Raw genomic sequence first — 13,139 nt, 5'->3', positions numbered from 1 at the left:
TTGGGAGCAGTCCACCTGCAAGTGAAATTTGGTCAGAAACACATATGAAGTTGATTTAAGGTTTGTTGTGACCGACAGTGAGGAACATGTAATCTCAAAAGCACTTGATTTCAAGGCTGATTTTGTGAACAGGGGAAAATCTCAATTTCAAAGGTTAGATCCTTGTGCCAGATTAATTTGGGGGTGTTCTCAGGCCTGGAAATCAAAACAGGAGGGGGATTATTTCCAGGACCGAAAGGAAGCAGCTAGGAAGATGCTCCGTCTATTCTCGCCACGGTTTGCACTTTGAGTCATGAGTCTTGTCTACAGTGGACAGGAATGAAGGACAGCATAGGCGTGGCAGGTGTACTTGAATACCCAACCCTGTGCCTCCCCTGAGCCAAAGAGGACAAAGAGGGGAAACACAATCACAAACGAAACCCCCACAATTTTAATGCAATTTAAGTTCAGCATGTATGTTCAATGTACTGAATTAAGAAAAGATAAAAATGGATACAGATGAAATTTAATTCTATAACCTAGATATATCATTGTTAATATTTCAATGTAATTCCTTCTAACTTAAAAAAAAATTTATATATATATATTTTTGGGGGGTGGGTGGGGTTTGTTGCTCCGTGGGTTTTTCTCTAGTTGTGGTGTACAGGCCTCTCATTGTGGTAGCCTCTCTTGTGGCAGAGCACAAGAGCAAGTGTCTTTTGATTTCATGGCTGCGGTCGCCACCCACAGTGATTTTGGAGCCCAAGAAAATAAAGTCTGTCACTGTTTCCATTTTTTCCCCATCTATTTGCCATGAAGTGATGGGAGGCTGGATGCCATGATCTTATTTTTTTGAATATCTAAATATAAATATATGCATATGTGTATACACACACACACACACACATTGTATACAGTGCTTTTTCATGATGCTCATTGTCTCTCACCCTGCCCAGTGAGAAACAGAATCTTCACAGAGGCAGAATCTTTGTTCACGGAAGCATCACGGGCACCTAGAACAGTGTCTGGCGTGCAGGGCAGTCAGGGATTCTCCGCTGAGTGAATAAACATGTCTGCACAGTTGTTCATTTGGCAAAGGGGGGGATGCAGTGGTAAATAAAAAAGTCAGGCCTTTTGCTCATGCAGGTGGTGGGGACGGACACAAAAGGGTCAATCTTTGGTATGTTACAGAGTGAGAAGTGCTCTGAAACAAAGCAAAAAGCAGGGCTAGTCGGCTAGCAGATTCTTAAAGAGTGATGGTATCACTTTGGCCAGGGAGGAGGTTCTGGGAAGACCACTTAGGGAACCTGATGTTTCAGGAGGGGGAAGGGCAGAGAGTAAATGAGTGAGGAGAGGGCAGGCACAAATGCCACTTCCAGCAGGATTTATAAGAGCTCTTCACACACACATACACACACACGTGGGAATACTCTTTTTTTAATTTAAAAATTTTGTTTAAGATATTCGGTGACAGGTAGAAATTTGGTTTTCCTAGAGCCAAATTGAATAATCCTTTTCCAGATGACATCATGCTATCATCCTTTGTTTCCATGGTAAGAAGAGTCTTTTATATATATTAAGATGATGTGACCTTATAGTAACTTTTCCAGTTCTTTTACAGTTTCTTTCTTATTGTTCACTGGCTTCCAAGATTACATTATTTAGTCCTTCTAGTAAAAGAATGGAGAAGGCAATGGCAACCCACTCCAGTACTCTTGCCTGGAAAATCCCATGGGCGGAGGAGCCTGGTAGGCTGCAGTCCATGGGGTCGCTAAGAGTCGGACACGACTGAGCGACTTCACTTTCACTTTTCACTTTCATGCATTGGAGAGGGAAATGGCAACCCACTCCAGTGTTCTTGCCTGGAGAATCCCAGGGATGGGGGAGCCTGGTGGGCTGCTGTCTATGGGGTTGCACAGAGTCGGACACGACTGAAGTGACTTAGCAGCAGGAGTAGGGAAGGGGGTTCATGATGGGGAACACGTGTATACCTGTGGCGGATTCATGTTCATGTATGGCAAAACCAATACTATATTGTAATTAACCTCCAATTAAAATAAATAAATTTATATTTTAAAAAGAATACATATTTATTGTGAAATATTTAGCAAAGATGAAGATGAAAGCCAGACTCACTCATCATCTTACTACCCAGAGATAAACACTGTCCTGGTACGTTTCATTATATATGCTTAACAAACTAACAAAGAGGCACAGAAAAGAAAGATAATGAGTGAATATAGTGTGAATATATGTGAATGTGGTATATGTCTGGTTCATTCATTTATATACACGTATACGTATATGTAGGCTTCCCAGGTGGCACTAGTGGTAAAGAATCCACGCGCCAACGCAGGGGACATAAGAGGCGCGAGTTCGATCCCTGGACTGGGAAGATCCTTGGAGGAGGGCATGGCAACCCACTCCAGTATCCTTGCCTGGAAGATCCCATGGACAGGGCAGCCTGGCGGGCTACAGTCCATAGGTTTACAAAGAGTCAGACACGACTGAAGTGATTTAACACACGCACATGCATACATATACATATACATACATATACATATACAATCACCATTTACACTATTTGTTTGAATCTGGCTTTCACTGAAAATTGTATCTTAAACTCTTTTATGTTATTAATTATTTTTGCAAAATATGATTTTAAATAAAGTGTGTGCAATTTTCTCTCATTTGCTGCTGCTGCTGCTGCTGCTGCTAAGTCGCTTCAGTCGTGTCTGATTCTGCACGACCCCATAGATGGCAGCCCACCAGGCTCCCCTGTCCCTGGGAGTCTCCAGGCAAGAACACTGGAGTGGGTCGCCATTTCCTTCTCCAATGCATAAAAGTGAAAAGTGAAAGTGAAGTCGCTCAGTCGTGTCCGATTCTTAGCGACCCCATGGACTGCAGCCTGCCAGGCTCCTCCGTCCATGGGATTTTCCAGGCAAGAGTACTGGAGCGGGGTGCCATTGCCTTCTCCATTTCTCTCATTTAGATGAGCCATAATTTAGCCAACTCCATATTGTTAAGTATTTAGGTTATTAAATTTTTAATAGCTGCTTAAATGATATGAACTTTTAATGAAATTAGAAATAAGTAAGCTCCAAATCAGAGTCAAATTAGACTTGGATTTAATGTATAAAGTATTTGAGGAATAGTGACATCCTTAAAATATTAAATCTTGCCTTACACAAATTTGGTACATCTATTTCCCTATTCACATCTTATTTTACACTACTCAACAAAGATGTGCAGTTTTCTTCACATAGTTTCAATAAATTTATTTATGTTTACTTATACTGAGAGTTTTGGTTGCTATCTTGAAAATATTATATTTTCTAACTGGCTACTGCTGATATTAGGAAAGCTATTAAATTTTGTAATGCACCCTTAACCCTCCCCTTTTATTTGTTTTATTATATTTTTATGACATCTATGAATAATAACAAATTTGTCTGCTACTTTACAACAGTCGCACGATTACCATTTTTCATTTATCATTGCACTGGCTAGAAACTTTAGGGCAATTGTTTTATAACAGAAGCAAAGGGGGTCATTATTGTGCTTTTTCTTTGCTAATGGGAATTCTGCTAATGCTCGACCATTAGATGGGATGTTTCATTCTTGGACTGGGATTGATTGCTTTGTGTTAGCAAATTATCCAAATATCCTTTTGTTCCTACTATACTGAGAGTTTTGTAGGAATGGATGTTGAATTGCGTTAGGTATCATTTTTGACATTTCTCTAACTACGGAATTTTTTGCCTTTTTTTTTTAAGATTTTTTTTTAATGTGGACCATTTTTAAAGTCTTTATTGAATTTGTTACAATATTACTTCTGTTTTATGTTTTGACTTTTTGGCTTCTAGGCATTTGGGATCTCAGCTCCCAGACCAGGGATCCAACTCACACTTCCTGCATTGTAAAATGAAGTCTTAACCACTGGACCACAAGGGAAGTCCCCCAAAGCTATTCTTCTTTGATTGATGGTTGGGTATATTTACAGGAGTAGCCTTACATAGGCAAACCTTCGGTTGGTAGCATACTGTTGTTTGAATACATTGCTAGGCTTGATTTACCAGCATTTTATATGGAAATCTTAAATCACTACTCATAAATTTGTATAATTTGAGGTTTTATTTTCTTGTGCTATCTCTATCACTTTTAGTATCAAGCTTATCATATAATAAAGGTCTTAAAAAGTCCTGTAGGAAGGAAGTCTGTTAAACTCTGTAGCCCTAGAATTCTCAAAATCATTTAATTATGGAATATATCTTTTACATAACTTGTCAATATTAAGTTACAAGTCAAATGACAGGAAGAAAATATTTACAACATATATAACAAGATGTATAGGAAAAATTTATCTTAAAAACCCTATAAATCAATAAAGAAAAGGGAAATTATCTCATCAGAAAATGGGCAAAGAATCTTAGCAAATACTGAAGGAAGTAATCTAAGTATTAGAATCAAACCATTCACAAATTTTTAAATGAAAAAATTATTAGATTGAGAAAATTAGATTATTAGATGAGAAAAATTAGAATGATTGAAAATACTTAAGACTGGCAAGGATGTGGGTGAAAGCAGTGCTTACAACTACAAACGAGAGTAGCTATTTTGGATAGAAATTGAGCATTATTTATATAAAAAAGAGAATTATTGTTAGAGCTTCCTATTGCTTCTGTGGGGCTTCCCAGGTGGCGCTAGTGGCAAAGAACCCACCTGCTAATCCAAGAGACATAAGAGACAGGGGCTCAGTCTCGGGTCAGGAAGATCCTGTGGAAGAAGGCATGGTAACCCACTCCAGTAGTCTCGCCTAGAGACTCCCATGGGCAGAGGAGACTGGCGGGCTACAGCCCCTAGGGTTGCAAAGAGTCAGACTGGACTAAAGCAACTGAGCACACACATTGCTTCTGTAAGAAATTACCATAAACGCAGTGACTCAACGTGAACATATAATCTTCCTATTCTGGAGGTCAGGAGAGGCTGATTCTTTCTGGAGGCTGGATTAGAGAGTCCTTTCTGTTCCCAGTTTCTAGAGCCAGCCTCACTCCTTGGCTCAAGGTTCCACATCAAATCAGCTCTGTCTACCCCTCTGCTCCCACCATCATACTGCCTTCTTCTTCCGATCTTCCTGTCTCCCTCTTCTTTGGATCCTTGTGATGACATTTAGGACCCAGCGGGGCCTTCCCTGGTGGCTCAGATGGTTAAGAATCTGCCTGCAATGCAGGAGACCTGGGTTTGATCCCTGAATGGGGAAGATCCCCTGGAGAAAGGGGAAACCCACTCCAGTTTTCTTGCCTCTAGAATTGTATGGACAGAAAAGCCTGTGGGCTACAGTCCATGGGGTCAAAAAGAGTTGGACATGACTGAGCGACTAACACTCTCACTTTCACTGGATAATCCAGCATCATCTCCCCACCGCAAGATCTTTGATTTAATCACGCCCACAGAGTCACCATATAAAGTAAAATCTACAGGTTCTAGAGGTTAGGACGTGGGTATTTTGAGGGGTGGAGGAGGTACGATACAATCTGCCATGTTGTTCTCTCAAACAAGTGTATTTCTTATCTGGCCCAGAGATATAGTTAAACATATGGAGTAGAGATGTATGCACAAGAATATTTGCATTAGAGAAAAAGAAACTAATTAGACACTCAGGAGTAAATAGCTAAAAGAAATAGAGTACGCTATAGCCTGGAATACTACAAAGCATTAAATAAATATGGTTTCAGTGTATGTATTGGCGTGACACAGTCTTGTTTCATGAGGAAGAGTAAGTTGTCATTATCTATTAGTATTTAAAATATGATATATTGTATATGCATATAAACATATAACGCAGTGCATATAAAATATATCATGCTTTAAACACAAATCTCCTGCTTTGCAGTCTGAGCCTCCAGGGGAGCCCTAGGTGTTTGTCCCTCAGTCATGCCCGACTCTTTGTGACCCACTGGACTGTAGCCCACCAGGTTCCTCTGTCCGTGGAATCTCTAGGCAAGAATACCTGAGTGGGTTGCCGTTCCCGTCTCCAGGGGATCTTTCCGACCCCGGGATTGAACTTGGGTCTCCTGTATTGCAGGTGAATTTTTTACTATCTGAGCCACTAGGGAAGACCTAGTGTATTTCATATGCGTATTTGCACAGATATAAATACATAGAAAAATTGCTGGACGAGATAAAGTTCAAGCTTTTCTAGGAGTGCTGTTTTAGGAGAGGACTGGGGGGTGGAGTGGAAAGAAGGGTGACTTTATGTTTCATCCTGTACTTTCTGTACTCTGAATTATTGGAATGATAAAAATGCCATTATATGTTATTTGTATAATAAAAAACAAGTTTACTGGATAAAATGCATAGGAAATAAAGAGAAAATTTCAAGTAACTCTGCAAGGAGAAAAAAAGAAGCCATGAAATTGTAAGCAAAACCATTCTTCAATGAGGGCAGGAAAAGCTATACTGGATTTGCTTCAGTTTAGCTATAAAAGTGAAATAAAACTGCCAAAGCAGAGACTTAAAAGGTACAGGGACTTACTACTATGCTCTGATTTACAGGTGTTCTTTACATATTAACTAAAGCTTCATTGTTAACTTTGAAAATGATGAGAAAATAGGAATGTGGTCCTTAAATACCAGAGTCCTGTGGATGCAAAAAAATTTGAGGATACTCAAGGGGGTCCTTGTGTTCGTGAAGAAACATCTCCCCTGTTCTGGGTGGTAGAATCTGATCCATTCTACTTCTTTGAGCAGGGGGTGGAGGCTGGGAGAAATGGATGAAGGTGGTTCAAAAGGTACAGACTTCCAGGTTTAAAATAAATAAGTCCTGGGGATGTAGGGTATAGCTAACTGTGTTGTATATTTGAAAGTTGCTAAGAGAGTAAATCTTAAAAGAAGAAGAAAAGACAAAACACAAGAAAAACTGCAACTACGCCTGGTGATACTTGCTAACCAGACTTCCGGTGGTGATCGCTTCACAACAGATTTGTATATGTCGAATTGTTACGTTGTACCCTTGAAGCTAAGATAACATTATATGCCATTGTGAGGGATGAAGTTCAGTGACTGGTGCGTGAGGCTCCACAGCTAGTTTGAAGAGAGTACCCGTCATGTTATCTGGCACATAGCAGTTGTTGTTTAATTCACTAAGTTGTGTCCAACTCTTTGTGACTCCATGGACTGCAGCTGGCCAGGCTCTTCTGTCCATGGGATTGTCCAGGAAAGAATACTGGAGCAAGTTGCCATTTTCTCTTCCAGGGGATCTTCCTGACCCAGGGACAGGATCCGCATCTCCTACACTGGCAGGTGGGTTCTTTACCATTGAGCCACCATACATAGTAGGCACTCATTAAAAACGATTTTCATGGGCTTTGCTGGTGGCTCAGTGGTAAGAAATCCGCCTGTCAATGAAGGAGACAGGGGCTCAATCCCTAATCTGGGAAGATCCCGCATGTTGGGGAGCAGCTAAGCCATGAGCCCCAACAACTGAGCCTGTGCTCTAGAGCCCAGGAACCACAGCTACCGAGTCTGCTTGCCTTAGAGCTTGTGCTCTGCAACAAGAGAAGCCGCCGCAGCGAGAAACCTGCCCACCACCTCCAGAGAAGCCTGAGAAGAAATGAAGACCCAGCATGGACAAAGATAAACAAATAAAATTATTAAGAAAACGTCATTCCTTTAGGAACGTGAGTTTCACTTTCTTTGCGGCAGAGGTATCTAGGCCTCAAATCCAGTGCTTTTTTTCTGAATCCGGTCCCGTCACTTCCATGAGTTACACCTCTATGTGTTTATTTCTACCAGCAAAGGTCACCTAACTAATCAGCCATAAAATTAACCAAGAGTATTTCAGGGGTTTTCACTGTTTCCAGCCTGCGGAAACAGAAGAGATAACGCTGTTATAAACACATCATCAACTACAACAAACTGAATGGCTGCCATCTGTTAGCTGTTAATACTTTTCGTGCATTATCTAACTGAATCCTTACAACAACCTGTTGTTGCTCTTCGGTTGCTCAGTTATGTCCGACTCTTTGCAACCCCATGGACTGCAGCACGCCAGGCTTCCCTGTCCTTCACAACCTGATGGGGACTATATTATATATATACCACCTCTTTACAGGTGAGGACACAGAGACTCAGAGAACGTAAAGTCATTCCTAGGGTCACACACAGTGAACAGTCCAGCCAGAATTTGGACTCAGCTCATCTTAGAAAATATAATCTCTGTGTCAAAAAAATCTTATGAAAGACGTTCATCTTCTTGGCGAGAAGGGATTCGTATTGTTGGATGGCAGAAACCAATACAACATTGTAGAGCAATTTTCCTCCAGTGAAAATAAAAAGAGCTTTGAGAAGAAAGAAAAGCTTTCAGGCTGAGAAGTGGTGGCATAACTGAGTTACACCTCCACTCCCCAGCCTATCCACAATTCCCAAAAGTTTCCTGGAGAAATCTTGTGTTTTCTATGAATGTGGGGTAGAGGTCCACTTAAGGGTTTTATAGGTTTTCCTTTTAGGGACCTCCCACCACACTCATAAAAAAACACCAAAATGCGCTCATATTTCACATTTAATACAATTTATACATAACTATACATCACAGGATTTTCCAGTGTCCTCAGTTTAGTCTCAGATGTGCTGAGGCCCTAAGCCAAGAGATGCTACCTTCCAAAGCAAGGTGTGCATTGGCTACACAGAATCCACAAAGGAAAGCTTCAGAGGGACTTTCCTGGTGGTCCAGTGCTAAGACCCCACACTCCCAAAGCAGGGGACCTGGGTTCAGTTCCTGGTCAGGGACCTAGATCCCAAAGGCTGCAATTAAGAGTTCAGCATTGCAGCTAGGGCTTCCCTGGTGACTAGTGGTGAGGAGTCTGCTGCTCAATGCAGGATACTCGAGTTCCATCCCTGTGCTGGGAAGATGCCCTGGAGAGGGAAATATATTCTTGCCTGGGAAATCCTAAGACGACCCTGATGGGCTAAAGTCCGTAGTGTCACACGAATTGGACACAACCAAGTGACTCACACTTCAACACCTTTGGTGAGAATGGCTGCTGAGTCCCACCCACTCTGCCTTTAAGGGAGGATGGGGGGCGGGAGGGCACGTGTCCCTTCACATCAAGTCTAGAGAAAGGAGGGCTTTAAGGAGACCACTCAGAGAGCTTAAATGCAACTTGAGTGACACCAGACTGGGGTTCTAACTTACAGAAATCTACAGGGTGCAAATGGCAGGCTAGTTCCCTGGCGGTGGAACTTGGGGGCCGTTTCCTACATGGGTGGCCAACACTCTCAGAGTCCATCTGGAAGAAAGAGGCACAGGTGTCGCCCGTGGAGCAGAGGTGAGCTGCTGGCACAGGCCACCTGGCATGGGCTGTCTGAGACCTTGACCAAATGGGCCCTGTAAAGCAGCAAATGAGTATCTAGACTCTCAGCAGAAAGAGGAACTGGTGGAGAGTCTGCAAAGAGATGGCATGAGCTTCCAAGTAAACATCAGCTTGCCTCTGTGATACCAACTCCTGATGACCTGAGTCTGTCTGCCCTGTTTCCATCTTTCTCCCTCAGCCCCTCAGCCACAGTCATCCAAATGGGAAAGAAAGCTAATTGTGAAAACTATAAAAGGAAGAAGTACTAACCACAGGCACCTCTCAACACACAGAGTATCTTTAAAGGAACCAAAATAAAACTCCCAATGAACACATCTCAAGAGTCATGCTTGTTCCACTAAAAGGTCATGTGTATGAGCTGAATTTAGTTGACACACAGTTACATGCTGTCGACAATTGAGTACTTGCCAAGTTTGATTTTGTACATTTTTTTTCTTACTTTGGAGACAAAATCTTACTTTAGTCTCATATCTTAAACATTTTCATAGGGCCTTAAGAGGCCTGCATGCATGTGCGTGCTAAGTTGCTTTAGTCATGTCTGACTCTGTGCTACCCCATGGACTGTAGCCTGCCAGGCTCCTCTGTCCATGGGATCCTCCAGGTAAGAACGCTGGAGTGGGTTGCCATGCCCAGGAGATCTTCCCAATCCAGGGATCAAACTGAAGTCTCTTTCATGTCCTGCATTGGGGTGGGTTCTTTACCACTAGTGCCAACTGGGAAGCTTTGACCCAAGGTTTGAACCCAGCTCTCCTGCGTTAGAGGCAGATTCTTTATCACCTGAGCCACCAGGGAAGCCCGTAAGAGGCCTATGTGTCCTAGTTAGCACAGAAGTAAAATGACCGTGGACTGCATAGCCATAAGGTCTCCGGGCTTGCATTCTGAAGACGTGAGTTCAAGTCTGGCTCTAACGTTGAGGTCTGTGACTCTGGGCCCTGGCTTTCTCATCAGTGAAGTGAAGAGGCTGGACAGTTGGCCCCTCCTGTCCTGATAAGTTTGGGACTCACATCCCTGGGATTTCACTGGTAGCCTGTGCATCCTGACACATATTCAGCGTATACAAATATCTGCTTGCTCAATGAATAAACCAGTGACAGCTGGTCCTAGCCAAGCCGTCTGGACTGTACCCTTGTGTCCCTCGGAACACCAGCGTGGTGGGCTGCTTTTGGGTCGGAGGAGAGGCTGCTCCTCCCCGGAGGGATGAGCAAGCACACACACCTTCCTCCTACCTTGTTGAGGGTGTTGAGGGCCGCCTGGGCTGCCGTGAGCGCCGGCTCTGCCTTGGCCAGGTCTTCCTCACAGTCCTTTTGCTTCTGCTGAACCTCCAGCATGATGAGGGCCACCTTCCGCTCCTCCTCATCGGCGATGGCTTTCTCTCTGCTCACCTTGTCCGTCTCCACGCCCACCACCTGAATCAGCTTGTCGGCATCTTCGTTCTTCTGCCTCAGCTCCGCTTCCTGGGTGGCCAGCTTGGCTTTCAGCTCATCCACCTGCAGCAGAGAAGTGGTAGGTTTTTTCGGATGGGACCGTGGTGGGGTCTGACCCTGCAGGGCAGGGAAGAACACCAGCTCCCGATGCAAAGGTGCAAAGCTGAGCTCTCAGCTGGGACCAAGCGCCCTGACCTGGGAAAGGAAAGGAACCCTGGCCGCCCTCTTCCTCTCTCCTCTGCAGCAAATGTGGTGGAAGATTCTAAGCGATGGAGGCTGTGACCTTTCTTTCTCCTTGATGCCCAAATGACACAGGTGGCTTCTCACTGACATTGGTGTCTGTGTCTTGTAAAAACCTCACGGGCCTAACATAACACTTTGCACATAGTAGGGCTTTAATAAGCAACAATTATCCTTTAATTGAATTTGGCCAATCTGGAATGCACTGAGGATTTAGCAAACTATACAAAGTGAGTGTCCACTGGGTATCCTGAAAGATGGAATATATGAACAGACAGTGGCCGGACCATAAAAGCAGAACTCTGACGCAGAACCTACAGCAACCTGCCCAGGAGACCAGCCCATTATCTGCAGCAACCAGCTGAGAAAGCCAGCCTGCCATAAGTCAGACTGAAATGGAACAGGACCCTATGGTCCTTGCCCCCGCAATGTCCTCAGCCTGCCTTTTGTCAGTGGAAAAACTAGCAAAAAGATAAATTTAATCAGAGAAGTGAGAACATGCACAAAAAAAGGAAAACAGTTGAGGGAAACCAAATAATAATAATGTAGTCATTCAACATAGTCAAGAATGTTTGGTTCCTTCTCAAGGGCTACAGATAATATTCTGAGCCATATCCTGTGTAGATACAGAAACCCCTACCAGGTGAAGAAGTCCACTATATAATGACCAGACTGTAGCCATGACATAAGCTTCCATAATTCTGAGAACTGGCCTCAAAGGAATGGGAACAAATTGACCTTGGAATTGAAGATGAACTGTACCTAAGAAAGATGACGCTGGTCACACCAATGATGACCAGTTTCAAGTTGACTGTCAGAGCTGTGCTGTTTCTGCATGTAGCCCTCTTCCTCAGTCTACAAAAGCTCTTGCCCACTGACTATTACCGGGTGGGGGAGTCAGACTTTGGACAGATATCTTCTCTCCCCTGCAGCTGCGAGCATCCAAATTAAGCAAATTTTCCTTTCCACCAACCTGGCCTCTTTATTGGCTTTTGAGCAGCGAGCAATTGGACCTTGGTTTGGAAACAAGTCTACTGTCTTAAGTAACAGTCCATGAGGACAGGCAATAACCTCTATAAGAATCAGTTCAAAATGGCCAGGACTTGATTAATAAATGACAACTTTCTTAATTTTATCCCAATGAAGGACCAGAAATGAGAGAAATTCAAATACCCACCCCTAAACAAGATGCCCAGCTTCTGATCTGCCCTCCTCTGCTCCCCAGTGGCTAGCAGCCTCCATCTGGGAATGCCTTTCTTCCACCTATTTAGCTTTCCCATTCCTCCACCTGCTTTTGTCTCTTGTTGTTGTTGATCAGTCGCTAAATCATGTCTGACTCTTTGTGACCCCATGGACTGTAGCCAGCCAGGCTCCATGGGATTTCCCAGGCAAGAATACCGGAGGGGGTTGCCATTTCCTTCTCCAGGGGATCTTCCCGACCCAGGGATCAAACTTGTGTCTCCTGCATTGTCAGGCAGGTTCTTTACAGCTGAGCCACCAGGGAAACCTGTTAATGTCTCTACCAAAGCGCAAATGATGGTGGCTGACTGCCTTGCTAGAGTGAGCTCTGAATAAAGAGCCTTTGCTTGTCCTCATTTAGTTGGACTTCATCTATTCCCACAATCCTTTCGAGAAGTAGATGAGCAGGTTGAAGTGGAAAAGCATGGATTCCGATGGTCCAGACCAGCTGCGCTCTCTGCCCACCTCTATGTTCATGTGCATTTGGGGACAATGTTGGAGTGGTGGGGAATACTGGCTTCTAGGAATCCTTCTACATTCCCAATCATGTGGGAAGAGGTGAATGGCTTTCTATGTGCTCAGTAGGGGGTGATGGTTCTCAGAATGTGGTCCTCGGATCCCAGAAGGTGGTACCCAGCATCAGCACCACCTGCGAAATGCAAAGTTTGGGGCTTCCCCAGTGGTCCAGTGGTCAAGAACCCAGCTGTCAAAGCATGGGACATGGGTTCCATCCCTGGTCCAGGAAGAGCCCACATGCTGTGGAGCCACTAAACCTCTGTGCCGCAACTACAGAGCCCATGTGTCCTGGAGCCTGTGCTTTGCAACGAGAAGCTACTGCAATGAGAAGCCTGCTCACTGCAGCTAGAGAAAGCCCACATGCAGTAAT

At 43.8% G+C, this 13,139-nt stretch overlaps 1 protein-coding gene across 1 annotated transcript in view; it reads right to left on the bottom strand.

Moving 5' to 3' along the window:
* The window catches only part of DNAH9 (dynein axonemal heavy chain 9), a 286,432-nt gene that overhangs the window by 74,010 nt on the left and 199,283 nt on the right, over positions 1–13,139 (bottom strand). Inside the window, exon 49 of the mRNA XM_018064667.1 lies at positions 10,577–10,837. Within this exon, the coding sequence (XP_017920156.1) occupies positions 10,577–10,837 (261 nt within the window). The remainder of the gene's footprint in view (positions 1–10,576; positions 10,838–13,139) is intronic.

This window comes from Capra hircus, chromosome 19, assembly GCF_001704415.2.
Source record: "Capra hircus breed San Clemente chromosome 19, ASM170441v1, whole genome shotgun sequence".
Classification (NCBI taxonomy): domain Eukaryota; kingdom Metazoa; phylum Chordata; class Mammalia; order Artiodactyla; family Bovidae; genus Capra; species Capra hircus.
Note: the sequence above shows the minus strand (reverse complement) of the source record. Positions and strands in the feature narration are given on the sequence as shown.